Source organism: Filicampus tigris, chromosome 9 (genome assembly GCF_054856515.1).
Source record: "Filicampus tigris isolate MCC_2025a chromosome 9, RoL_Ftig_1.0, whole genome shotgun sequence".
Classification (NCBI taxonomy): domain Eukaryota; kingdom Metazoa; phylum Chordata; class Actinopteri; order Syngnathiformes; family Syngnathidae; genus Filicampus; species Filicampus tigris.
The window spans coordinates 19831561-19859485 of NC_141225.1; the positions used below are offsets into that span (position 1 = coordinate 19831561).

The 27925-nt window shown below is 41.6% G+C and overlaps 4 protein-coding genes across 8 annotated transcripts in view; 3 read left to right on the forward strand and 1 right to left on the reverse strand.

Annotated features, from left to right (window-relative positions):
• The first annotated feature begins 41 nt into the window (after positions 1–41).
• On the forward strand, positions 42–8096 carry agtrap (angiotensin II receptor-associated protein). Of its 2 annotated transcripts, none has more exons than XM_086040905.1 (5): positions 42–185; positions 875–909; positions 1055–1163; positions 1473–1683; positions 6381–8096. In XM_086040905.1, exons 1-5 carry the CDS (start codon positions 159–161, stop codon positions 6503–6505), a joined length of 507 nt encoding a protein of 168 aa, XP_085897031.1. In that variant the 5' UTR covers positions 42–158; the 3' UTR covers positions 6506–8096. The 2 variants fall into 2 exon arrangements, with proteins under 2 accessions (XP_085897031.1, XP_085897032.1); XM_086040906.1 differs by lacking the exon at positions 6381–8096 and adding an exon at positions 4318–5379.
• A 1469-nt stretch (positions 8097–9565) lies between these two features.
• Positions 9566–26577, reverse strand: rnf207a (ring finger protein 207a). 3 transcript variants are annotated; one of them, XM_086041299.1, is made up of 18 exons: positions 26417–26577; positions 25446–25636; positions 20355–20487; positions 20107–20251; positions 19496–19577; positions 19280–19355; positions 18737–18862; positions 18303–18349; positions 16870–16942; positions 16532–16600; positions 16331–16399; positions 16092–16198; positions 13185–13317; positions 11908–12093; positions 11786–11837; positions 11368–11485; positions 10414–10509; positions 9566–10021 (listed from the first exon to the last, which is right to left on the reverse strand). In XM_086041299.1, exons 2-18 carry the CDS (start codon positions 25634–25636, stop codon positions 9964–9966), a joined length of 1761 nt encoding a protein of 586 aa, XP_085897425.1. In that variant the 5' UTR covers positions 26417–26577; the 3' UTR covers positions 9566–9963. The 3 variants fall into 3 exon arrangements, with proteins under 3 accessions (XP_085897425.1, XP_085897423.1, XP_085897424.1); XM_086041297.1 differs by having other exon boundaries at positions 13185–13362; XM_086041298.1 differs by lacking the exons at positions 25446–25636; positions 26417–26577 and adding an exon at positions 21227–21680 and having other exon boundaries at positions 13185–13362.
• zpr1 (ZPR1 zinc finger) lies at positions 21205–23667 on the forward strand. Its single transcript, XM_086041300.1, has one exon. The coding sequence runs from the start codon at positions 21389–21391 to the stop codon at positions 22721–22723; it is 1335 nt and encodes a 444-aa protein (XP_085897426.1). The 5' UTR covers positions 21205–21388; the 3' UTR covers positions 22724–23667.
• A 1193-nt stretch (positions 26578–27770) lies between the features above and the next one.
• Positions 27771–27925, forward strand: part of LOC147142470 (large ribosomal subunit protein eL22-like) — a 2075-nt gene continuing 1920 nt past the window's right edge. The window contains exon 1 of one of the 2 annotated variants that reach the window (XM_086041746.1): positions 27771–27856. In XM_086041746.1, the coding sequence (XP_085897872.1) occupies positions 27845–27856 (12 nt within the window). In that variant the 5' untranslated portion in view covers positions 27771–27844. The remainder of the gene's footprint in view (positions 27857–27925) is intronic. The other variant, XM_086041747.1, reaches the window with a different exon arrangement.

A 27925-nucleotide genomic window follows, 5' to 3' on the forward strand; every position in this document is an offset into this window, starting at 1 on the left:
TTGTGAGGGTGTGCGTGAGTCACATGGGAATCAGTCAGGGTGCCGTCACATGGTTTGTGTTTGCAAGCCGAGGCTAACAAAGAAAAAGACAAAGTTTGCGTGCTGTGCCAATCCTCTTTTTTCAAACCGTCAGACAGCTTTGAGTCCTGCTGCCTGTTATGGAAATTCCTGCCATCAATCTAAAGGTGAGCCTACTTCTTCAACTCTTGTTTTTGTGTGCCGTGGCGCCTTTTGGAACTTTAGTACGCCTGAAAAAAAAAATGTATGAGGCTTGTCAAACAGTATTTTGAATTCCAATGTTTTCAAATGGATGTGATGAGAAGACGACAAATGCCTGCTGAGGGATTCTCGAGGACACCTTGGCCATCGCTCTTGTAACTTCTGCGTTAGTTACAACGGGGTTTACAAACTGTGGGTTGGGGCCCCAAAAAGTGAACCTTTGGGGTAGTCAATTGAATTTGGATCATATTGAAATCATATTTCTTTTTTTTCTTAGACTTGGTTTGGTATGTGTACATCAATCATGTTTATCAATACATTTTTTATTTTATTCATTATCTGTAAAATTATCAGCCATTTATTTTTAGATTTTTGTTTTCTAACTGTAAATGTATTTTTATGTCTGATTTTTATTTTGTTTTTTTATAGAAGTATTGTTACGAAATATTTTTGTTTTGTTTTATTTATTAGTTTTATCATTGTTGTTATGAATTTATTTGTATATGATCAATATTAGTAAAATAAATAATTTATCTGTATATCCTTTTATATTATTATCCATTCATTTTTGTTTATCTCCGTTAAATGCAGTAATTTCTATGTATTACTTTATCATTCATTTTCGTGTCATTTTTATGATGTGTTTGCCTGTCAGGCCATCGTTCTGGTGCACTGGCTGCTTACAGTCTGGTGAGTGAACGTTTTTCTTCACAAACTTGAGGAATTTCTCCCCTTGTCGACCTCCAATAGGTCACCAAGCACACACACACGTTTGTCTATGCTGTGTACGCTGTGTGGGGTGTTCAAGTGTGCGCGTGTGTGTGTGTGTGGCCAGGGGATGCATGGCGTGGCTTCCCACCTCGTTCGCCTGGGGCAACTTCAGCGTCCTGGCCGTGGGGGTGTGGGCCATCGCTCACAGGGACTCCATTGACGCCGTGCTGATGGTGAGTGTTACCAGTTCATCTCAATGCCCAAACCAGCTTCGGTTGCCACTTTTCAGAGTTGCAAATTGAATTCAGAGATTTGTCTCTAAACACGTTACACATGTTGGAAGATAATTGATGGATATGTGCAAAGACTGATACCTTTGTAGCACTCAGTTGTGGAGCTACTATGTAACCTTAACATTTTCAACATTTCAATTTTCCATAAACATTTATAGTAAACATTTATTTATTTGTTTATGTATTCATTTTTTAATAGCTTTGAAATATTTCACTTTTTGATGGTTCTCTCATTTTGGTCCTGTGCAGTTTCTGATCGGAATGGCCGTGACCATCCTGACCGACATCATCCACTTTGGCATCTATTACTCGCTGAGTGAACTGGCGTCCGAAAAGGGACGAGATGTGTTCCGCTTCAGCGCCGGCATGGCCATCCTCAGCTTGCTGCTCAAGCCCGCTTCCTGCTTCTTCGTTTACCAGATGTACCGCGAGCGAGGGGGAGATTATAACGTCAATTTTGGTGAGTGACGGCCGGTGGGGGGGGCAGGTGACGGAGCAACCTACAAGGTGGCCCGTGTTGACCCGCTAGTGAAATTAAACTCATCAGGGGTGTGTGATCCATGATGAGCCAATACCAAAGATATCTTCAATCGAGGTGAATTAAATATAACTTGAATATGAAGTTCAGCCATTAGACCTGTGCCTGTAAACACACGGAGAGAGCATCTGAGATCTCTGTGCTATTGTCATGCTGTTTGTTTTACGCTAACAAACTAGTTAGTCACAAGACTAAATGCCATAACATATCTGAGGCGCACCACGTGAAGCCACTTTGCCACCATGAAGACACAGTTTCATGCAAAACATGGCCGGAAATTGGTTTGATGCCACATGGACACATGAATCCACGTCTTCAAGAAACTCTACTTTTGGCTCTGTTTGACTGTGTGCTCAAGCAAGTGTCTTGAGGCTTCTTGTGAAATATTTTTTCATTAACCAAGCTTTGATTTGTGTGCCCACTTGATTTAGTAGTGTTTTCTCTTGGGGTTTTAGGCTTAGGGTTGATGGATAGGGTTTAAATGTGGACTAAATGGTAAATGTTTAGGGGTTTGTGGTTAAGGGTGTAGAGTTAGGGGGTAAAGTAGGATTAAGGGGTGGGATTAATAGATCAATTTAATATTACAGTTTTGGGTTAAAGATGGCATTTAGGTTAAAGGGTTGACCTTAAAGATATTTTTTTCAAGAATATGTTCTGTGCAAGCCCACTAGTTGAAACAAGGCATTCTGATAAATATTACGTTTGTGGAATAAGAATTAATCCACTCGTTTTTAGCCATCTCTGAAGGCGGCCATTTTGTCACTTCTGTTGACTGAAAATGACGTCACAACTACTCAGGGCTCAGGTCACAACCAATCCCGGCTGACCTGTTTTCTGAAACTGAGCCGTGATCGGTCGTTACCTGAGCCCTGAGTAGTTGTGATGTCATTTTTAGTCGACGGAAATGACAAAATGGCCGCCACCTGAGATGGCAGATTAGTGGACTAGTGGGCCTGCTGGGAACATATTCTTGAAAAAAATATGTTTGGGTTGATTCCCCTTTAAGAGAGTAGAACAGAACTGGAAAAGCAGCCCAAGTTTACTGGAGAATATTTGGCCTGGCAGAATTTTCAGTGTTTGTGTCGCACTGGCTGATTTAACTGCATATTGATGTTCTATGCTAATGTCACCCAGCAGGGGCACACAGCAGACTTGAGATTCTTATTAGCGACTGATGTGTCTTTTAATTGGCGCCCCAACGCATCCTTTAGCATTTAGGAGTTCCCTGCAGGCTAAAGCCAGCGCTTTTAACGGGCTCACAATCAGGCAATCAGGCGGCTGCCGCTTCATCAGGCTTGACTAACTATCACAACAACACTTCAAATCTGACGTCAGGTTTACATGCTTCGTAGCAAGAGTGACATGGGCCGGTTAGCCAATCAGAAGCCTTAAAAAGAACAGAGCAATGCATTCTGATGCGTCTGTTCCTCAATACAGGGAGAGATTATGGATATGAAAATAAATGTAATTACCTTTAACATACTGTATCTTAACTTAGTTTTGTAGGTTTGAAGATAGTATTTTCTGCTCAAGATGTTGCACCCCACCAGACTGCTCAGATAAAAGTCCTTGTTTAAAAGAAATGGTTTTAAAGTATGTCGGTCATCGCAGGAAAGTCAAATGTTTAATATCATCAGGGTTAAATTGAAGAAAAAAAGGGAATTAATGAATGCTCCAACCCATCAGATTTAACTTTAAAATAGCTTTATTTAAATATTTCAAACATTTTAACATGTTTAGTTAAACATTAAATATAGTGAAATCTAAATATTCATAGTTAATAGGTTGAAATAATAAATATTAATTTAGCCTGATTGAAATATTTATCATACATACATCACATGAAGAAAAATGTATTTGCTGACAGGAATAAATTTAAATTATTGAATATTCTTCATATCATTATTAAAAATGTAAGTGAAAAATATAAATGTTTAGTTCAATATTAATGGGGGAGAATTTTTTTTTTTTCACTTGAAAAATAGGGAATTGCATTATACAATATCAGGATTACATTCAAACCCATGAATATTATTTTATATTAATGAATAAAAATGTTTTTCAATATTTACAGTTTTATTGTGAAATTATGAAAAAAAATCATTGTGTCAGGATGACATTTTTAGGTTCAAAACAGAAAACTTGTATTCATTGTCAATACAAATATTGAACATTTAGAATTAAAAACAATAAATATTTTTATTACACATTACTGAAATCATTATGTCAATTATTCCTAAAAATATCGATTCATCAGATAACAGACGCAGCACACGTGCACACACACACACACCCACGCACACAAAACCAACATCCAAAAAGTCAATTTTCAGTAATTGAAAATAAATTTTGTGCGCATTAAAAAAAAAAAATGCATGTTTTAAAAATGATATGTTTGTGTGGTCGTGGCCTCTGCCTGAATGGTTTATTGTGGAAGACTTCCGAAATTTCCTTCCTCGCATGCCACATTGCCCCTGTGTGTGTCTCGTCTGGGAATGTTCTCATGTCCTCATTTGTCTCTTCCTCCCTCCCCCTCTTGTACCTTTGACCTCTCAGACTTAGAGACCTCTGTGGACAGTCGCTGCACGACGGACAGTGCTGACAGTGCATTTATCGGCCGCCGCTATTGAACCCCCCTCCCCGCCCTACCTCCACCCCTTTCTCTTTCTGCCAATCATCTCCCTTCCATTCCCCTCTGCACAGGAAGTGAGCTCATGAAAAGGGAAGGACATGGAGAACATTTTTTATTTTCTCTTTGTCATTTGTTTGTGTATTTATTTGTGTGTTTGCGAGTGTATGTGTGTGTATCTTTTCGAACCTTGTTTGTGCTTGTTTTCATCATGTATTATTCATGCCTCCAATCTCCAGACACCTTGTGTGAGTTTGTGTTTGTGTGAACTGTGAATCTTTGCATCGTAATAATAATACAGTGGTGCCTTGACAGATAAGTAACCTGAATTCAAGTAATCTGATTTAAGTTTTTTTTTTTTCAAGATACGAACCAAGTTGAAGTTTACTGTCAAACTAAACATAAAACAAAGACAATTACACTTTGTGTATTTAAAACAACCACATTGCTTTCCGTGAAAAAAGTCTGCTAAGCCTAATGTTAACAAACTGTCCAAAACGCCATAGACAGGCTAATGAATAACATTGGTGTTATAACTCTTTAAGCAATGGATATTTGAACACAAACGTTGAAGACCATTTCCATACTTCTGTATATCTGTATTATACTGCCCCCATGTGGCCATGTCCTGCACACTAGAAGGAGCAGCACAGTGTCCATTCAATCGATGCAAAAAATGTGGCAAAAACTGTTCAATTCTGTGTAATTGCATTATTTTCAATTCTTTATCTAATTATGTCATTATATGAAGTGAGATATCATAGAATGCTATTTTCGTTATTCCCCTCAATTTTGGCTGTAACACGTTAATGGCATTTCTATTCATTTCAAAGTGGAACACGATTTGAGTGTTTTGACTTACAAGCATAGTGACAGGACATATCAACTCATATGTCAAGGCATCGCTGATTATCTCACTCCACTGTGAAAAGTTGCTGAATGAAGGCATGTCCAGCTTTGTACATGTTGGAATAAATGTGATGAACGTGTCGCATTGTCTACAAGTGATGATTACAAATACAAAGTAGCAACAACAACAGGCGAGAAATGGGGTATTAAAAAAAACAAACGTCAACAGCTCAGTGTGGCAAGTCTGAGCAATCAGTAATATGCACTCTGACGCTCTAGCAAGTAGCCAATGACATTGAATGGTCACACAAACCACAAAAGAAATGCAGTAATAGCCTGTTAACTACAGGTGCAATATCAAATTGCAATTTAAAAACTATGGAATGCAAACATTATAAAAGTGGGACCGTACCAATTTGATTCCAGAGGGTGGGATGGTACACTTCAGTTGTGGTGAAAATTCCTCTAACAGAAGCGCACAAATCTATGAAAAAAAATATTTTGTCCATTGTGTGAGTTTGTGCAATCAGCAGTGTGTATTCTGATAAAAATTATGCAATATGTAATTAGCATTATTTTATTTTAAGTCACACACACATGATAGTAAAGGCCGTCTGGTGCAATATCAAATATTGTCTTCAAAGCAGGCACAAATTAACTTAATTCAGTTGTGTAATATAACTCACATGGGTTGGACTGTACTATTTTTGATTTTGGGGCAGGGAGGGAACACTTAAGTTGATTTCAGTCACAGATTTGCTTCTAAATACATTATACACGTTTGAAGATAATTGTTGATAATTGGAGATGTGCAAAGACTGAGAACTATGCAATACTGAATAGTAGAGGTAAATTGTTTTTCACCGTGAATTCATGAACCGAAATTAACATGATTAACCATTAACTGTGAGGCAGACGTGCTAACCACTAGTTGACTGCGCTGCCTTAAAAGGACTACAGAGAAAATCATTTTTAACAAAATACTTTTTTTTTTTTAACGAAGTCAACACAGAATAATACCATCGCAATTACCCACGGCTTTGTTCAATCAACAACAACAACAACGGTTACAATCCTCCACATGGTGACAGTGTGAATTCATTGTCTTGTCATGGTGGGCGTGTATTTGTCCCTCCCGTAGGTTTCCCCTCCATGAGCCGAAACAGAGAAGCGTACCAGTCCATCGACCCCCAACAGGACGCGTCCACCAGCGCTGCCAACCCCTTCAACCAGGCTCAGGACACTAAGGTGACGCGGGCTTATTGATGGCCGCACGCTAGCGCCACCTGCAAGCCGGGACCAAGTGCAGTGCTACCACCTGTCAGCTGTATCTATAGAGTTGTCGTTGTTTTTTAAATGTTTTCATATCAGTATTGTATATTGTCAGCCGAATAATAAACAGCACCGCCAGCTACACAGATTAGCGCTATGACTAGCTAATGTTGTATTAACCTAAACAACCGAACGCAATTGGCAACTAACCATTCTGATACATCCTGCTGTAGCCGTCGGGTCACTTCTTCTTCTGGTGACTCGCCGTCTGGGTCGGAGTCAGGATCGTACTGAAATGCACGTTCACTCTGTTGAGCCATTTCTGTCAACTCTCGCATCGGCAACACAAGATAACCTCGATGCGATGACGTAGTTGACCAGAGGCAATCACCAGACGCTAACATACGTAGAGGTAACAACACTATACTTAGACATATTATATGAGTTGCACTTCTACAGAATAATGATATATCCTTGCCCAGGATATTTGTGGAGACTGAAGTGTGACTGGAGTATAGCTGAACACACACACACACACACAAATAAAAAAATGTTTTTGATTGGGCACCTGATTTAGAAATATATTTGATAAACGTCATTAAACAGACAATACTGTAATGATACCTGTTATAAGAACATTTTGTACATAAACGTGGCATTTGGTGATCAGCTACTGATGAGCACAAAAGCATGTGTATTTCTTTAAGTGCGGACGTTAAAGACTCAGTGTGTAAACAAGCATGTGGAGCAGGCATGCCCTGGCCACGCCTTGTCCACGCCCACCAAAAATCTGCTCGTTTCATCCTAGACCGTCAGTGACCTTCCTATTGGAGCCTATAATTCGACAACTAGGTAGAATTTCTTGAAAAGGTGTTTTGATACAGTATTAGGGAGTCCAGAGGATGTTTTTTTTTGTCACTGCAAAGGTCATATTAGAGGCTCTTTAAAGAAAGAGTTGTTGTATGTTGGGCCTAATTAACAAATGTATACAACATATGCACTCACTTGACAGATCGTTGGGCGCACACTCACACGTACATATATGTACATTTATATATGATAATACTTTGTACAATATAACAACATCCTGGCAATAAAACGTTAATTTTAAGCACATCTTTTATAATGTCATTTATTTACTGCATTGAGTATAGCGACTTGTTTGTTATCTCACATGATAATAAATAAAAACATTGAATTTTGCACGACACTAAATAATGTCTAAAACCTTTTTAGTAAATGTCATGGCAAGAGCCGAAAATGTGCTAGCATGGTAACCGGAAATCATATTTATCACAACTAATTGAGAAATTATAGGTAACAAAAGAAGAAACAAAACATTTCAAACTTGATATCCAAACTGGTCAGCTAGTTCTTCATCCAACCACAAACATAACAAAAACAAATCATTAGCCTAATGGTATATTTGCCCAAGTCATTTTAACTTTAACTTAGTTGCCAAATCAATTTAAAAAATGGGCAAAATTTTTTTTTTTAATTCTTGTTTTCTGAAAATGTTGAAATATGACTTAGGCAATGACGCTATTAGGCTAATGGAATATGCTATCTGAAAATATTTCAGTCACTTGAGGGCTTGTTATTAAAAAATAAAGTGCTACTCATTATACGATCATTTGTGTGTTCTTCCCTCTCAATCTGTTCTATTTGCTCTAATTGTAATCTTTTCTTTCTTTCCTGACCCAAATTCCCCTTGGTGAAGATGATTAAACTTTCATTTTATCTTCTTCCTCCATCTTTAATGCTCAATTATGGGCTGAAAACTTGCAGTGTGGCTTCTCGCTTGCCCCGAAACTCCAAAATGTAACACCAAAAATAAACTTTCTCATGGCGTAGAATAAGCTTCCGAGTGGGGGAATAATGAAGAGCGAGTAGGTGGGCTGTCGGGTTGGCGTGATGAACAACCTCGGGGAGGCAGGGGAGGGTGTGCAGGAACATGGTCGTTTGTTACCGGGTTGTCACAAATGTTTTTTTAATGAATGCGCACATAGGACCTTCTCAGCGCTTCCCTCAGGCCAAACAAGTACTCGATATTTCCCCAACTCTTGCGGCCGTCAATGAAATGTAAATAAGCTTTTACCCTTCCATTAGTCACAACCTCGTTATTATCCACAGCAGCTTGCGTGCTAGCACCTTTTATTTCCAAAAAATTACGAACTGATCGAGCTGAGGCTATAAGACACAAGTCTTGTGTTTCTACAGAATGATTGTTTTTACTGAAATGAATGCATGTTTAATATTTGGCATACATGTCCCTTGTATATACTGAACACTTTAAGATGAAAAGTAAACAAGAGACATTTTTGTTTTTTAATTCAGCCCATGAAGCCAGTTTCACTTGACATGACATGACATTTTGTAGGCTTTTTATCACGATTAGCCCCACAAAAAAGTATCTTGAAGCCATGCTTGCAAAGTCTGGAATTTTGCTTGGAAGAGGCTATTTTTGGGTCATGTCAGCCTAAAGTAGGGCAAGGAGAAACTACTTCTCAGGATTAAAAAAAAATTGAGTGGACCCAAAAACAAGTCTCAAAAAGCCACCATGACTGAAAAGACAAAACCCTGCCATTTATGTTGAAGTGACAATTTTATGGTTATGTTGGACTGAGGTGCTTCAAGGACAATCGGCAGATTTTTTTGTTTTGTTTTAATTCACCCCCCAAAGCCAATTCCACTTAACAAGATGAAATTTGGGCAACAAGTCTATCATGATAAGCCCCACAAAAAAGTCTCAAGAAGCTACGCTTGAAAGGACACAGGAAGTCCCATTTTAGGGTTTTGTTGGCCTTCAAGGACAAACTCCTTTTCAGCAGTTTTATTTTTTAAAACTCAGCTCTTAGCAACACGAAATTTGGTAGCAACCCCACAGAAAATGCATGAAGAGAAAATAAATATCTGAAAAGACAAGGAACTTTGTCATCTTTTGCTTGAAACTTTAGGGAAACATTTTAGGGACATGTTTGAATACAAACATACCCCCCCACATATACACTTAGCAAATTAAGTAAGAAGACCCACAAAAAAGGCACAAGAACCCATGTGTGAAAACACACAGCAAGTTTCATTTTATTGAAATTAATTTCCCGGGCTCGCACGCAGACGAACTCCTACTAGGCTGCTTGCAGCTTTAATTCTATCTGCATTATTTCTCATGGGGAAAATTCCAATTCCAAAAGCGGACGTTTGCCTTGTGAGGGTCCACAGGGTCTATTACTAAGTCATTAACACTTGGCCCCTACGAAGCGACACCTCTTCACAACGACAATCAAGCGTGGCCCTGACGGCGGCGTGACCTCGGCCACTTAGCAGCGGCACGCAAAGGTTTTTCACCCACTGACAGCCCCCCCCCCCACCCCACCCCCCACAGCCTCTTGCTCGGAGAATGTCACGTACGCTATGTGGCGTAGCTCCAGGTTTGGTACGAGGTGGTGTCACTAGAGCATGAGCGGGTGGTTGCTCTTGTCCTGTTCTGGGACGCACGTCTGCTTGTCACTGTAGACAGCAAGAAGAGAAAGTCCGACACATGATCAGTGAGGCTGCACATTTGTTTTTGTTGGAAGAAAACACATTTCTTTTTTCTTTTCTGTGATCTGACAAGTAAATCAATCTCAATTTTTACCCCACGGTTGTGAAATTTCTTAGATCCAGCGGACACAACAGTTTGATTTTTCATAATTTTGAAGCCTTGTTTTTTTATACTTACATTCATTCAAAATTAGGCAAGGTTCTTTGTGGGGCGCGAAAGGCACAAGACATTTATTTTCACTTCACAGGATCTTTACACGATATGACAAAATAATTTTGTGGACCCTCAAGCTACATTTCAGGGGTCCGGGGACCCCGGTTTGAGAACCACTTCTGTATATAATGGGACTTGTTCTTACCTGTTTTGACTCTCTGTTACCGTCGTTGTGCTATCTTCATAAATCTTCAACATGGTTTCGGTGCGGTCGTCACGGCTCTCTTTGGTCTCCTGGAGCCTACAAAATAGTTACAGGTTTGTTGTTTCATTTTAGTCATGTAGCATGCATGTCTAGTTGTTGTAGGTGTCAATGCAAACAATGTTGTTGACATCAAAGCAACTGAGAAAGAAAACTTGTCCAACACCATACAAATGATCAAATAAATTGATTAAAAAAATTACACTTTTCTAGACTATTACCATAAAAATAGAAATGAAAAGGTGATGTCTAAAAATTGGTCGAAGTGAGTTTTAGTGTTTCGTTGAGACAGAAAAACACATTTAGACTGACCTTTCCAATGCATAATAAACTTTTCAATCAGCTTTTCCTTAGTTGCTTCAATATGTATTTTTTCTCAGTACATTTGGGTAAATAAAGTGTAAAAGGTTTTGATGAATGTGACACTGGACGGCGTCAATTGATATTGATGCTGATGTGTGGATACATCTCGATATATTTGAGTCAGTAGGCGTCAGTTGCGTGCATTTCCAACGGTCGCTGACTGTTTGAAGTAAACAAGATGATATTTCTGTTGACTCAGAACACTGTTGCTAAACTAAACTAAACACTTAACACCTAAAAAAGATCTGAACTACTGCAATAATCCATTAAAATCAAATTGTCTAACACCTTATTGATTTTTTTTTTTTTTTATCATTATTTTTTTATTTGATTTTTTTTGCAGATGCTAACATATTTAATTGTTAAAATTGAATTTATAGAAGAGGAAGCCAGGCAAGGAAATCAATACATGCTTAAAGAGGTCAATATTTTCAATTACATGCATGGAAGGAAAACCAAGGTTTAAAAAGTGGCGGAACATATAGGAAAAACAAAAAACAAAATCCAACTTATCATGACGGCAGAATACACCACCTGGGTTCAAGTCTCTCTTTGACCTTGGCGATTGACAGGATGTAGGGGCTGATCTGCCTGGCGATGGTGGTCAGGTAGGAGTTCTCCTGCTTTAGCTGCATCAGGTCGTGAAGCTGGGCTGCAAGGTTCCAAATGTAGAAGAAAATGTAGAGAGGTGTAAACGCGTCCCAAAAATCAGCTCAGATTTGAGGACTCTGTTTCCAATAAAAGTCCACAAAGGCCCAATTGTCAGATGTCTCTGAAAGATATTCCCCATCTTATGTGTGAGCTGTTTTTAAATCAATTTCTCAACCGCTATAGAGCCTATAGGCAAATATTTTACATCAGAAAAATCTCACGGTTCACCACCAAACAATTACAAAAACCACACACACATATATCCTTATGTGGACTAAAAATGTGTTGGCAGAAAACAAACCTTCATAGATCTCCTGCTCATTGGTGACCCTTTGAAAAGTCTCGTCCCAGATCTGTGAGGGGAAAACCGTGCGGGTGATTTTGACAGGCGTCTCAATTTGAAAAGATGGAAAAGATGAAGACCTCTTCAAACATGGCCCTCATGGTCTCCACCGTGGTGTACTGCGACGCGATCTGGCTGTCGATGTGCAGCGAGCGGTCCAGGATCTCGCCCATTTGGTTCGTGTTGATGATGGAGTGGTGCTTGGTCAGGTCTCGGTGCAGCTCCTGGACCTGGTCCTTCAGGCCCTGAATCTCGGTCTGAAGAGTCTGCAGAGAATGCACACATATGCAATAATTTAAACATAATGTCAACACGTTTTCATTTTTGTAATTGTATCACCGCATGTTTCGGATTGCAAATCACTGCGGAGTATAAATTGCACCAGTCAAAACATGCATCATGAAGAAGAAGAAAATATTGCTGGCATCGGGCGGAATCTTCGTACCTCCAAAATCGTCCCTTTTAGGAGACTGCAAAAACGGCACGTTTGTTCAACCATTAAAGCAGCACGGGGCAAGAAATCGACCTTAATAAATTTTTTTCACAACTCTTTTGATGAAACATTGACTTGCAAGTACAGTAGTTGAATGGGACTTCAATTCCCTGAGGGGGTCTGTATCGTTTTTACTGGCACAAAGCAACTTTGAGGAGGATGGGATCAACTCTGGCACACAAAAAAATACAAATGTCCTGAATTGCTTTACGGCATACTCACTTCCTCCTTTCGCTATAAGGACGGCTCAGGATTTCACGACACTACGCGCTGGCACGCATGGAAAATGTGGTTGATTTTTGTCAAAACACTACCGCTTTTATCCACATGGCGCCGCCATAATCAACCAAAATTGACAGCGTTGCTTTAACATTAAATCGTGAAAGTGCACAAGCCATTTTCAGCACTTCAGATTGGTCAAAACTTTGTAACACACATGTGGACTGACCAAAAGTACACGTTTGTGAAATTTACCAACTTGTGACATAATAGTATTCACAATGGACTATAAATCGCATTTTTGTGAAAATGTACTTTATAAAAACCTAGACCAAGAACAGTAGAGCTTAGACGCGCAATAAAACGTAGTAAACGAGTTACGGCTGTATTCAAAACATTCAAATTTCGTGTAAAGTGTAAATGACCCCCCCAAAAAAATTCTTCACCAATTTACTAATAAGATAAATGCATGAAAAAATACAAATGTTTACATACATTTCAATCAACCCCAAAAAAACTAAAACGTGAATTTTTGTGATCACTCTCTCTTTCCTCATTAGTGCGTGAGTAGTTTTCCTTAAATTCAGCTTTATTTCACCCATTGGACAGTCAAGAAAGTTGAAAGCGCATGGCTGGCGCACTCACCCTGTAGGAGTTCTCGTAGTTGTTACAGTGCTTGGTGAAGGGCGTCTCGCGCCCCTCGGCCAACAGGACCTTGGTGCAGATGTTGCGGTGAGACGTGGGCCTCCGGCCGAACACGGAGCCGAGCGGCATCTCACTGAGAGACAGGGAGCGGCAAGACATGGAGAGAGGCGACTGCAGCCTGAGGTGAGGTGGGGAAAATATCTCTATCACTGTTGCTTTCTTTTTCTCACGCTCGGCCATTTGACACAACACACACTGGACACGTCATGAGATAATCTGATGAGATTCAATACAAGTGCGGTATCAAAAGTGAAGCGTCGTGTCACCAATTTTAGGACTTGGGACCAGAGCTGGGCATTCCGTCTATGTGACTATTTTTCGCGGCGAGGCTTCGATGGCCGCGGCTAGCGCGGCGGGGAACATTAGTGAGTTGTTGTTGTTGCTAGGGGGACAGATTTGAGTGAGGGACCAGGCTGTGAACGGGCTTCCATCGCGCAGAGTCACTGTGACTCACTCTTTCTGTTCGGCCGGCGGTGGCGGGGGATCTGCTATTGAAGTTTGCGGTCAGAATCGCTGACAAAATCCCGTTTAAAATCAGAGGCTGACCGGCCTATAAGCGGGTACTATTTTTTTCCCCCGAAAAAAAAAAAAGGCGAATGACGGACAGCCAAAGCGTACCCACGCTTGAAACTTATGACAGACTCAAAAATACTAAATATTTTTTTTCACATTTTTTTTAATTTTGAAAATATAATTTGTTGAATCACTGTGATATGCTTAGTGTCAAAATTATTACTATTATTATTATTAGCATAAATATAATGTGGCTATATTTCATGTATTTTCTCACTCAATGCTCAAAACCAACTTTCAGTTTCAGTCCAATAAAACAATGGCATTAAAAAATAAAGTTTCATCTTTTGAGTAGTTCAAAATGCGTGTTAACAGATTTAGAGTTGAAAAAGACGATGTTCATTAAGTGCGTTACAACAAGCATATGGAACCAATTTGGTGTAATGTCCCTTCAAAATAAATAACTTACAGATAGCGTCATTTCGAAGAACTGCGGCGTAAAACTCCACATAACTTCCACACTAACAACCCTGACTAAACCTAGCTCTTCAACGACACACAAAGCTCGTGTCTCAGTCGAGATGTATCATTTCAACATCGTACTTTAAAACTACTTTCCTATCAAGACGAGTGTTTGGCGGCATCTAGTAGCAACTTTCAAACAGTGCACAAAAAATGTGTATCATGTTTTTCAAGCGTTTTTTTCAATAAATAGCTGAGGATGTATTCCGCAGGAAAAAAACGTGAATGGGTGAATTGCGAATCACGAATATGCGAGGATTACTGTTTATCTTTGGAGGGGTAAGTATGGATCTCTTTTGCTAAAAGAGAAAATAGGACAGCTAAATTAATCGTCGAGAATTGCATCCAAATTTCCTAAGTAGTCACACTCAACAAGCAGTCACTCCTGCATCCAAAACTCAAGAGCGCAGAGTGACAAACATGCACAGCGGTAAAATAACTCACACCGATTTTGTCGATCAGTCCGGATGCTTGAAGACAAAAGGCTACAATGAAGAAACGGAGCCAGAGTCCCGGACACACCTGCACGGATCTGCGACCCGGCGCAAGATAGTCGAGCCGCGCCGCTTTTAATAAATACTTTGCCCGCCCAGTGACATCGAGCAGCCTGGAACAAAGCCTCTGTGACGCGCCAACTCGTAGATTAATTCCGGAGGGTTCTGTGAAATTATGATAAAAATAGTGCCGGCCGATCCCCAGGCCTCTTTGCGTGCTGAGTGGTGAACAGTGTGATGGAATTACATGGGGCAAAGGACACAAAGTTGCAGGAAGACTTGATTGTTTTTTTTCTTGTGTTAGTCCTCAGTAACAAAGTACAAATAGTGGGTCACTGTACTTATATACATTTTTCAGGTCTCTTTATTTGAGTATTTTTCTGATGATTTCTTACTTTTACCCACTTCATTTGAAAACCTCTACCTTCTACGCCTTTTCACACTGCACTTAGCAACGCACCGACCACGATCCCATTCATTGTGTATGTGATACGTCAGGCGCCGTCGCGGTGACATCAGCAGGGCAGAGCCCATCCAATAGGAGAGGGTCTGGCGGAGTGATTTCAGAGTGCTCACAGCAACTGACCAACCAGCGGGAAAAGCCTCCCTGTTACTTCCTGGTTGGTTGCTTTGAAAGCAACTTCCAAATATGGGCAAGCTTGAAAGAAAAGAAAACCAGCAGTGCGAAAAGACCGCTGAAAATGACAACACAACGTAAAAAAGATGAAAATACAGCAAAGAGGTGGAGCCTGTCAGCTGTGGCTAACGTTTTGATTGATTGGTTGAGATCTTGAGAAGTTATTAGGGGGAAGACCATTTTTTTTTTATGTCGGCTCCATGAATGTTTGGTGGCGAATGTGTTGCGTCTCCAATAGCTTCCGCCATTCAAAATTTGTCAGTCCACAATGGAAAAATATTTTTTCAGTCGCTATCATGAGCTAATTTTGCATTCTTTGTTAGTCAGTTCACAACGTTTACAGAGCAATGTGAACATGTTTTGATAAAAACGGAAACGTTTTCGTCGATGGAGGTCGAGTACATTTGGCACCGTTGCCTCTGTGAAAAGTGCTACAAAAAAAAAAAAAAATACTTGCTTACTTACTGACAGTGTGATTGTTCACACACAGAGAACTCGTGACAGCGCCTGTCATCGCTCCACCCTCAGCCAGTGTAATTGCAAACCATTTGGGGATTTCAAGTCTGGATGCCTCGCAAAGTGCCAAATGTCCATCCCGCCTTGTTGGCTTTCCTGGAACGACGGCAACGCGACGACGCCACAGGGGATACGCGGAAAACAGAATGTCGGAAATGATCTCACCTCGTGGCGACGCTGGACGAGCCGGCGACCGAAGGGGCGCAGCGCTGGCCAATCAGAAGCAGCGGCTCCAGACAGCGGGCAAACTCACTGCGGTAGTCTGTGTTGATCTGATGGGAGGGCGGAGGGGATGCCTTTACGGTGTAAACTCCACATTCCAATTTAGGAAACGTGTCAACTTAGAAAAATAGGTAAATAAATGCAGATATATTGCAAAGTGTATCGCTGCACTTTGCACTGACTTTGCTGCTTTGCACTGGTCTGAGGCGATGGGGAAGCTTGACGATCCGCTTCAGTCGCTCCATCAGTTGCTGTGGAAGCAAAAGCATCTTCATCCAGATGGACTCGTTCCATTTGAAGACAGCTGCCAGCGCACGGCCAGAATATCACTCAAATGTATCGATATTTCTTGCTGTTGCCATATTTGAGTGGAGTACACTCACGTAACCCATGTCCAGAAACTCAAACATGTTGGCTGAGCTGAGGAAGGCTGAGCAGGTGACCAGATGAACCTGCCAACACAAATTAGGGCTTTGAAGCAAGGAATAAGGTTTCAAATTGGGCGTTCAAAACAAGATCACGGTTTCAAATGAGGTTTTCAAATGAGTGTTTCAAGCCTCGGGCGATCCGATTTCAAACTAGGGTTTCGGGCCGGGGTCAGGGTTTCAAGTTAAGGTTTCAAACTGCGCTTCGAAAGTGGCTTAGGGCTTCAAACAAGGGTTAGAGGTTCAAGTTAGAGTTTCAAGCCAAGGTGTGTGTATTGTGTGTGTGTGTTGACTACCTGGAGTGTTGGCAGCAGTGAGGTGAGGTGTGAGAGCTGTTCCTTGAGCGCTTTCTCCTTCTCCTCATGTTGGCTGTACAAGCACACGTAGGCACACACACGCACGCACCCTCCATAATAATCACTATGATTCCGAATGTAGCAACTGCATTCAGAATCATTCACTCATTCCCCACTCCCTAATCACTATTCAGGCGACTGTAGGGCAGAAAACGATTAATCGGATAGCCTACTCCTTCATTTAAATAATAGGCTAGAGCACTTTACAGCTGATTCTGAACGCTGCTCATATTTCCACAAACGAATCTATCAGCGCTCTCCCGTAACAGCACTCAGGCCGGACACGCAAATTCCAACTCAAATAGCCTGGACCGGCCTTCCAGGAAGTGGCCAGCCAGCCGTTGGTTCGGCTGGCCCGCTTCCAGGCAGTGGCGCCAAACACCTCCACTGGGCGCAAGCAGATCATTTTGTTCACAACCCTAACTGGTGGAAACGGTCATTCATAGGGAATAACAACATTGAGCGGTCAATACAATCGAGCAGGTCGTCTTTTGTGACTAATGATGGCCACGGCTTTGGAGACATGAAATCAAATGCTTATTATTTATTCATATTCTATTGAAAGGAGGCGTTTATAATAGTGCAGAGTGCAGAGTATGACTGCTTCAATCAATAAAATGTGTATCTGCACTTTAATACAGAGTTTTAGCCACTTCCTCAAAATTCTTGGTGTTTTGGAATTTTAATAATTTAGCAAATATTTCAAAAATTGTTTACTCTTTGTCGTTTTAATGCATTGTGTGTAGATTTTTTTTGTAATCAATTTTGTAAGAAAAAAGTGAAGTGGGGTGAATACTGACAACATATTGTATTCTAACTTCGCTGTCCAGATATGGTCAATTTAATATTTTCCACAAATCGAAACATGGTCTGTTATTTATTTATTGATTTATTTACAAATTATTAACCAATCTATAGTGTTGAAAATAGTTTGAGAACAAATGTAGTAAATCTCTTGGACACTTGAACTGTGTCATTTAACTCTTGTTGACCTTGTGGGAGCCTTGCAGCGTTACACCGCCTCAAGATTGTGTGAGTGAAAATGGTAAGATACATTTTAGTCGGCCTGTTTTGTAAAACAAAACAAAAATTGAGAATTCTAATGCTTTGTTGCAAGCGGAAGCCCAACATCCAAGTACAGTTCAGTTGTGTTTAACTCTTATGTACAACACATTTGAATTGATTAATTTTCATTGATAATTTCCCTACATTTAAGCGCTATATTAATGTTGAAACCGCGCATAATGTTACATTGGCTTACAGTAGCTTTGAATATAATTTCAAGAATAAAATTTCTTTTTTTTATGAAAATCTCTACAATGCTAGCAAGAGTTTTAATGTTGGTCATGATGCTGGTACTTGGACAGTTGTACCTCTGTGCAGTCTTCAGCAGAATCTTCTTCCTCTCGGCCAGTTTTTCCTGTAAAGCAAACAACAACAACATAAAAAAACATTACTCGCAAGGCTTAATAAATTCTCTGAAGTGTGACAAGTGTGAAAATATTCACATACTGCTCCCTAAAATGTTAGATTTTCTTGTTTCACAGTTAGATCAACAGTGACCCCCAGTGGCCACGCAGTGATATTACTGTTGTGTCGGATTTTCTTTCGTGCATGAGATTGATTATATTTATTCATTATATAATTAGGTTGAATTATATTTATGGCCATATTACCAAACGGGCCATTAACCGCAACGCTGAAAGTTGCGTTTCTAGTCCAGTCATTATCACTACATTAGCATTTAGCTTTAGCATATGTTTGAAAATAAACGTGTTTTGGTTGAACTTGAGCTGGCCTCGATTACCTGCAGACTGTTGAAGAGAGAACAGATGGCGCTCTCCTCTTCCTCCACGTTCAGACACACTTCTCCTATCATGGACCTCAGCAGGAAGATGGCCTCTCGGGTGGACGTCTGCAGCTCCTTCACCACCTGCGTTTGTTGGAGGCAGTAGCGGAAGAGGCTTTCAAACTATACACACACAACTCCAGTGGTGCGACCAACAACTTCACTGACATTGATTTTTAGCATTTATTTTTCTGATAACTTGTTTTCCTTGTACTACATTTGAAAACAGTTATGCGTACTTTCAACTGGTTGCTTTGTCAAAACAGCTTTCCCAACGTCCATTGGGAATGAAATGATGTAAAAACTAAAACTAAATTTCCCCATTATGATTAATAGATGGTTTCTTAGCTTATCTAACAAAAGATGTAAATAGAGAAGAGATAAAGCCCAATGCCGTCAACACGACGGGTATCGCGTATTGGAGTTGTTTTTTTCCACACAAGAATGTGTCCTTCTACTTAAGTACAGATGACTTTTGCCCCCTCTGCACAGTTCTCTTACCAGCACGGCCTGGTCCACCATCTCACATCCTTGCATGTAGGCTGTCTCAATGTCAATGCAGTGAGTGCGACTCTCCCTGTGGAGCACACCCACCCCCACCCACACACACACACACACACACAAACACACGCGCACACAGGGAAGGGAAAGTGATGTCACAACGTGGGTACTGTTGCGACGGCAAATAGGTTTTGCGCGGTGCGTGCGTTCACTCACACTTGCATATCTCTGAAGCACTTGATGCAAAGCATGGACTTGTTCTCGGTGGAGAAGAGGATGTAGGGCTCCTCGTGCAGAACTGATGACATACATACTGAGTTTCACTCAAAGGTTCCAAATGACTTTTGAAGTAAAGTAACCCTCCACTCCACCATGGGGGTTACCTTCCAGAGTCCTTCAGCAATATACGTAAGTGAAAATGTGTGTTTTGGCTGTAACAAGATGTAACAAGAAACACATTTTGCTCTGACCAACCAATCAGAGCATGGGATGATTCTGACGTTGTTGTGACCCTGTTAGGATGAATTTAAAACTGATTGCTTAATGACAGGGCACCTGATGCTAATATAGTTTCATTATTTTTTCATAAGTTCCAGCAAAAAAAAAAAATGCAAATTGCTCCCAGACCTGACTTTGAACACTATTGGAGAAGACAGTTGAGAATAAATTAATGCAATTTCATGGAATAAAAAATTAAAATGTAGTTTGTAAATGCAGGTCAGTTTTTCCCGATCATCTTTAGGCCATCAGAGAAGGCCTTGGTGACACTGACCTCCCACCACTGCCAGACTCAACAAAATGGATGAGATTTTGAAAGTGTAACTCACCACATTTCCTGTGCTTGGCTTTGCTGCGCTTGGAAAGCGAGACGATGTCGTGATGGGCAAACATTCGGGCCTTGTGCGTGAGCTCCCTGCAAGCGCAGCACAGTGGCTGGCTACACGTGTTGCAGTAGAACATCACACCTGTGTCCTGAATGCAAAGAAATGGTGGAAAGAAAGAACACGAAACAATAATGGCTTAATCAGAACTTGTCACAAAAGTCTTTTTTGTTGTTGTTGCTGTCTATTTGAACCTTTTTGTTGCTTTCCTGGTCACAGTTGGCGCACTGCACAATCTCCTCGGCGTCTGCGTTGTTGTCAACCAAGAACTTTAGCAGACGGTCCTCGGGTGGGAGGCCATTGTTCCCCTTTATGATGGACGGATAACTGCAAGAAGCAAGAAAATATCAACTGTGTACAAGTAATAAATCCATCCATCCAATTCCTTTAGAATTTGCCCTCAATAGGATGTCAGCTGATCTGGAGCCTATCACAGCTGACTTGTGGTTTTGTGAAATGAAAAGACTAAGACTATCATTATTATTATTATTATTATTATTATTATTATTATTATTATTATTATTATTATTATTATTATCATTATTAACTGTACTTTAAATTTATAAGGCTCTTTTAAAAAAAAAAATCATCCATAGCTGTAAAAAAGTGTTGTGAATATAATAAAAAAGAAAACATGAAATATATTAAATGAATTAGTAACCAAATAGAGCACCTTTCATATTGGCATTTTATTTCACATCAGTGTCTGGGATATTTTGGTGAAATAAATTGCACAAAAAAAAGTAATGATAAAAAATTACACATATAAAACACAAACTCTCCATTCCTAATCACAAATGTCAGAGAAAGTGAGAATGAGATGCAATAGTCTAGAAAGTCTGTAAGGGAAGCACAGGCCTTACACAGGCTGAAAAGTATTCGTTGACTCTTGATAATGAACAACATTGTGAAAGTCGAAAAAGAGAAGATAATTGTGAAAAACGTCACAATACATACACTTAAGTTCACAAACGCTCAATCAATAATCAATCACAACAGATGAGGAGAGCAAAAAAATCTGTTGCAGTACTCCAGAAAGTCTGTAGAAGGAAGCAGAGGCCCTTACCACTCGCCCGACGCCGAAGGAGAAAATGCGGAAAAAGCAGTGAAGACGTCACAGGTAGCATGTGCTGACTGTGTGCTCTCTAGAAACTTCTCCCAGGTCACCTCCGAACGACAATTGAACAACTTAAGACAGCGGGAAACATAATTCATAGAGGTCGACGAGATGTCTGTCATTGCCCAGGAACACGTTCGAGGGGGGAGCGTCTTTAAAGACCTGAGCGCCGACGACGAAGACTGGCAGCCCACCGAGATCGAGAGCTTGTGTATGAACTGCTACCAGAACGGTACGACACGTTTGCTCCTCACCAAAATCCCCTTCTTCAAAGAAATCATCGTCAGCTCGTTTAGTTGCGACAAGTGCAGCTGGTCCAACACCGAGATCCAGTCCGCGGGGCGCATTCAGGAGCAGGGCGTGTGCTACACGCTCCAAGTCACTAGTAAACATGATTTGAACCGCGAGGTGGTCAAAATGGACAGCGCGACTACCAGGATACCCGAGCTGGAGTTTGAGATCCCCCCGTTTACACAGAAAGGCGCCTTGTCCACCGTGGAGGGCCTTCTGGACCGAGCCGTGGCTGGACTGGAGCAAGACCAAGTAGCTAGGCTAGAGGCCGACCCCGAGGTGGCCGGCAAAATCCACACGTTCCTCCAGAAGCTGAAGAAGTTAAAAGACGTGGAGGAGGCGTTCACTGTGGTGATCGAGGATCCGTCGGGCAACAGTTTTGTGGAGAACCCGTCCGCCCCGTTGAAGGACGAGGCCCTGACGGTGTCGTGGTTCCGGCGCAGCGTGCAGCAGGAGAAGCAGTTGGGCTTGCGGGCCGACGACGAGCCGGACGACGAACCACCGCCCGGGGACGACTTGGACACCATGCGGAGTGAGGTGCTGGTCTTCAACACCAACTGCCCCGAGTGCAACGCGCCGGCCTCCACCAACATGAAGCTGGTTCAGATCCCCCACTTTAAGGAGGCCATCATCATGGCCACCAACTGCGACGCCTGCGGCCACCGCACCAACGAGGTCAAGTCGGGCGGCGCCACAGAGGAGAAGGGCACCAAGATCACCCTGCGCATCACCGCCGCGTCCGACATGACGCGGGACCTGCTCAAGTCGGAGACCTGCTCCGTCTTCATCCCCGAACTGGACTTTGAGCTGGGTATGGCGGCGCTGTGTGGCAAGTTCACCACCGTGGAGGGCCTCCTGACGGACGTCAAGGACCTGGTGGTGGCCAAGAACCCCTTCGTGTGCGGGGACAGCGGCGACTCGACCCGTGCCCAGAAGCTGAAGGAATTTGGCGAGAAGATCGACAGCATCGTCGCCGGACGGATGAACGCCCACCTGATCCTGGACGACCCTTCCGGGAACAGCTACCTGGAAAACGTGTACGCGCCCGAGTCCGACCCAGAGATGAAGGTGGAGACGTACGAGCGCACGTTTGAGCAGAATGAAGAGCTCGGCCTGAACGACATGAAGACGGAAGGCTACCAGAAGGACAACTAAACAAAAGGAGAAATGCCACCCAGAAAAACTAAAAATAGATTTACCTCCATTTTCACATTTTATCGCATCACGTTTTTGAGTTGAGCGCTTCTTGTGTACAATTTAATCATGACAACAGGACAATCTCAGTTGTATGGAAACCTGTTTGAGCATTTATTTGATATCCTACTGGTGCGCTTAATTGCCTGCGCACGAGTACGCTCTTTATCCTCACTAGTAAGACAATTGAGATTAGAATAAGGGCGCAGCACGTCACTAGTGAAACAAAATGCCACTAGTTCACAACCGCTTGCTACTATTACTACTAGCATACTACAGGCATAAAATTCTACAAAATAACTACATCTAGTAACTTCCACTGGAGTACTAGTAATTTGATGTCAACTAGTATGCAGTTTTGCCCTGCCAGCAACATGTACCATGGTGTTGTTCTACTAATGTGCTTTAGTCATTCTACTTGTGCACTTAATAGTCTTACTAGTGAGGACAAACAGTGTACTAGTACTTGGAAAATTCAATGCATTAAATAGGATATTGATTAAATACTCATATTTCCATAATCATAATTCATTGGATAGAAAGAAATACTTGGGACTTTTCGTTATGGTGGATTGATATCTCTCTAGAGGCCACTCCAGGATTTCATCTTGTTTTAAGATTTGTCAGCATAATTGGAGCAGCAGTCAGAATGAAAACTGAACTGGGTATTTTTTTTTAACAAAGCAATTAGTAGTTACATTATTGTTCAATATTTTATTTGGACATTTATTTGCCCTAGTGATGAATTATGGGGACCGTATATGTTTGCTGTCAGGCAATATGTCTAATTCAAATTAATGTATCATATGTTTAAAAGGAAATGAGTTGACATGGAAGTTTAAAAGAAAATGTGTTGAAGTTCAAAAACGTTTTGGAAATAAAGGTGTCATGAGGTCAACAATTGATTATGGATCATTTGTATTACTGTATCAACCCAAACTGATTATAGTACACAATCATACATTAACATTTGATTGACACTTGATTGTATTTATTATGGTTGTATAATTAATGCAGCTCTACAAACAAATTTTGATTAACAATTTTAAGAAATGGTTTCAGATTGCATATTTTATCAGCCTAATAATAGCATAGTTACCGAAGTCATTTGAATGTTTTTGAAAAAAAACCCACAATTTTTCGCAAGCATTTTAGTACTGTATTTTATTTGAATCAATATTGTGACTAAATGAAAACTTACTTTGGTAATGCTATTAGGCTAATGTTATAATGCACACATTACAAAATTACCAGTATTTTGGTATTGAAAACATACTTATTGTGGTTATGCAGTTGCACGTACTGTACGTACTGTATCATAATTGGCTATTTCTAATAATTTCTCCATCTCGGGTGGCGAAATAAGCTGAGCAAACCTATTGTGAGGATTCGAGTGTACCTAATGAAGTGTCTTGTGAGAGCTATCGCAATAAAGTGTAATGTGAATAATGTAGACCAATACTTCAACTTTGACCACACTTTGCCACAGCAACCATTGTCTTTGACTTAACGGCAAACTCATCATCACGGTCAAGAGTTTGCCTCACACGGGGTGACCCCACAGGTGGCGTTAAAATTAGCGCCACCGGCCTGAAGGTCACCGTACGTACGGCCGCGTGTCGCTCCTCGATCGGAATGAAATGGATTGCTATCATGTGACTGCGTTTGATTTGCTGTACGCTGCTGCTGACTAAGTTGCCAAATGCCACTACGCTTTGTTTGCTGTGTGACCGGCAAGGCTAAATCTGAGAGTGGGAAGACACCCCCCCCCCACCCCCACATCACCACCACCGCCGACACCTCAAGCCCGGCAGCTGTTCCGGCCACTCAGGCCCGACTGAGCCAAGCGGGCGTGTGGAAAACCAAAACACAGAGCTTGCCAAAATCTGCAAGATTCTGCCCCAATTGTCCAAATGTGCGGAGCTGAGAAGAAGAGGGGAGGGTGTGTTTCACGCTCAGGCTTCAGGCTCAGGTTGCATTGTTTGTTGTCAAATGTCATCGCGAAGTACAAACACTAAGTACACAATCGGCCCTTGACCTTTTACCTCTGGCTGTTAACACTTGATTTGTGAGACTTCAAGCAGAATCCTGCAAAGTTACTGTTCGTTTTCCATGCCTACACACTGCGGTATGTTTCGGGTCAGTTCTCCTGACTCAGGTCTAGAACACCAGAATGATTGTCTGATAATAAATAATTTCAAAATTTTGCAAACTTTGCTTTCTTAATACACAGTTAAATATGAAATTATAAATAGCTAGTAGTTGTGTTGTAAAACACAATCCAGGTAGACTTTATAAAATGGATATACTATATTGTGCTGTCATGGCTTGGCTGGATGTCGCTTATACACAAAAAGGTCATTTTTGTTGCGAAAGCTTTTTCATTCCCATTTATGAAATTATGAATATAGTCAAGTGTGATTGTAAAACACAACATATATACTGTATTATAGTTAACTGTTTTGGCTTGGCAATGGTGGCGGCCTGCTGAATCGCACTTATACCTGGAAACGTATGCTTTGGTCGTGAACGCTTGCGATACGTAATAGCGTTTTTGATTGGCTATTAAATCGGCAGAGCCAACGGCCCATGTGCAAAATCAATTCGTGGAATCAATCCTTTATTTCATCGTTTGGAATGATACCATTGGTTTGACCTTCTCGTTTATTCTTTGATCTCTTACCCGCAAAGTGGGCAGCTGAGTCGGCTGTCGTTCGTCCGGCCCAGCAAGCAGCGGGCGCAGAAGATGTGGTAGCAGTCCAGCAGACACGGCGACTGGTACTGCTCGTGGCACAGGTGGCACACCAGTGGGTGCACGTTGGCGCAGTCCACGTTGCACAGGTTGTCCAAATTGCTGAGGATTCCTCCGGCCATCTGCATTGAGCACCCACAATGAGTGAGGGAGTTTTTCTTGTCCTCCCTTAAAGAGTGCGTTTCATGTCAGTTCAGTCTGTTTTCAACGCCGGTTCCCTGACTCCGATTGACTGGGACCACGTGGGTCGATTAAATATGCAGGACGGAAACTCGGGGACGGAGGTATGATGCCCAGCTCTGGCGACCAGTTCAGGGTATAGTCTACCCTTCTCCTGAAGTCAGCTGGGATAGACACTAACTACCTGCCGCCTTGAATAGGATAAGCAGTATCGAAAATGAAATGCAGAATCGTGGTTGAAGTGCTGCCTCCATGAGTGAAAATGCTCTTACTCTTTTCCACACTCTGGGCTTTGCTTACAAAGTAGGAGCTGCTCGCCTAGTCGCAATGACCTAGCTCTGCCACTGGTTGTCATGGTAACAACAACAACAACAAAACTAGCCATTGGCCTCTGCGGCAGGGTGTACTATCAGAACAGGCGAAGATGCAGTGGTTCACTGTTCTGTCTGTGCCCTGCAAATGACTGGCGACCAGGCCAAGGTGTCCCTTTCCTTCACCCAAAATCAACCAGGATAGGCCTCATCTCACCCATGACCCCAAATGAGGTTAAAGCGCTAAAGAATAGAGATAGATGTCTCCTTTAAAAAAATCACATCACTGGCACACAAGGGAAGACACTGTCACATGTTTCGTACAGTCACAGCTAGCTTGTTGCTAGCCTGTAACGGGAATCGAATAACTCACACAGGGATTAAAATAAACTACAGGAGTTGTGCTCTTACCTTGATGTGATCGGCGCCCACAGCGTGAGAAAATCCACAGACAGCTCAAAAAGAAACTAGCTCCGACTAAACAAAGCCAGAATGTCCACTGAGAGCAAAGGACAGCCGCTGTCTTACCTTTCAGCGGCGCTATCAGCCTGCCCCCAGCAGGAATGACAACAATGCTTCAATAGTAGGCCCTCGAGCCGCCTCTGCCAGGCAGCTGACGGCACACACCTCGTGGCAACACCCCTTGCTGAACCCCCGCTCCCCCCCCAACTAAAGTGCAACAGGGACATGCAGTTGTCCAAGTGACGACTAGGACTCACCCCGAGTGCGCCCGGCGTGCTGATGAAGGTGTGGAAATGATATCTCAAGATATATCAAGAGCAAAACACAGTCGAAGGTAGAAAAACAAACAGTGAACCACTGCATATTCAAGATTCAACATTTGTTCATTTGCCTATCCCCAGATTTTATGGGGGAACCTCCATTATTCACTAAAAAACACACCTATTTGCTGTTTTTGTGCTCAAAGCCACGCCGAATAGAAAAATGTTACTTTGGTGGCATCTTGGATCCAAACAACTGTCAATACTCTCAGATGTTTGCTATTCACAAATTGCGGGGTGACGCGTGACAATTTATAAATTAAATACAATACACAATGACACAAGCTGAAATAGTGGTTAGTAGATCCGTGTTATGAGGTCTGGAGTTAGAACCTGTTGTTCCCGGCCTTCCTTTGTGGGGTTTGCATGTTTGTCTGAGTACCCCGATAAAGCCTATGCAAAAACTTGTGTGGATTTTCTTTGGGTGCTCCAGCTTCCTACCACATTACGAAAACATGCTCGTTAGGTACAATGAAGACTCTTTCACGTGTTAGCTAATTTATCGCTGGTTTGTGAGTGATACATTCAGGACACTTAGGGTGTATTATCCAGGTATTGATATCAAAGTAAGGTTACACTACTATTGGTCAATAAGGGTACCGGTAATAAAAGAGCATTAAAAAGAATTTAGTCTAAAAGTAACATAAAAACTAACATAAATCAATATTACTTAAGCAGTTTAGCAGTCAAGTGTACATATGTGTTGCATTAATTTTGCCTTTGTTATACAACAAGATAAGATTAAATAATTCGATAGTATTCTTTTTCAATAGAGATTTCGCTTCACAAAACCAAAAAGTACATTCTGTAAAGCTCAAAGGTGCATAAAATGTCTTGCCAAAGTTAACGGCTATGTGGACTAAGCAGAAAAATATGGGAGTCACACAAGGCACAGTTCAAATCGATTAACATCGATGAATAATTTTGAATGCAACTTCTTTCAACTCCTACATGACTTAATCGAGCACCGAGTCATCAATGCGAGTTCGATGTCGCGGGCAGCTATTATACATCCTGCGTAGCGTCTTCTCCTTCCTTTTCGCTGAACGTGTCAACTATGGCGCCGATTGTGAGTACTTCGGCGACCAAACTAAACTGCTCGCACACGATACGGATGATGTGTTTCTTCCCCGGGACG

Bases quoted from the DNA above. Each gene is read 5' to 3' on its own strand.
- agtrap (XM_086040905.1), top strand. From the start codon at position 159: ATGGAAATTCCTGCCATCAATCTAAAG. The intron at 910-1,054 runs GTGAGTGAACGT...GTGTGTGGCCAG, and splicing joins CACTGGCTGCTTACAGTCTG to GGGATGCATGGCGTGGCTTC. The intron at 1,684-6,380 runs GTGAGTGACGGC...TCCCTCCCGTAG, and splicing joins AGATTATAACGTCAATTTTG to GTTTCCCCTCCATGAGCCGA.
- zpr1 (XM_086041300.1), top strand. From the start codon at position 21,389: ATGTCTGTCATTGCCCAGGAACACGTTCGAGGGGGGAGCGTCTTTAAA.
- rnf207a (XM_086041297.1), bottom strand. From the start codon at position 25,636: ATGGCCGGAGGAATCCTCAGCAATTTGGACAACCTGTGCAACGTGGAC. The intron at 19,578-20,106 runs GTGAGTTACACT...GTATGTCATCAG, and splicing joins AGCCAAGCACAGGAAATGTG to TTCTGCACGAGGAGCCCTAC. The intron at 18,350-18,736 runs GTAATCGAGGCC...TTTGCTTTACAG, and splicing joins CTCTCTTCAACAGTCTGCAG to GAAAAACTGGCCGAGAGGAA.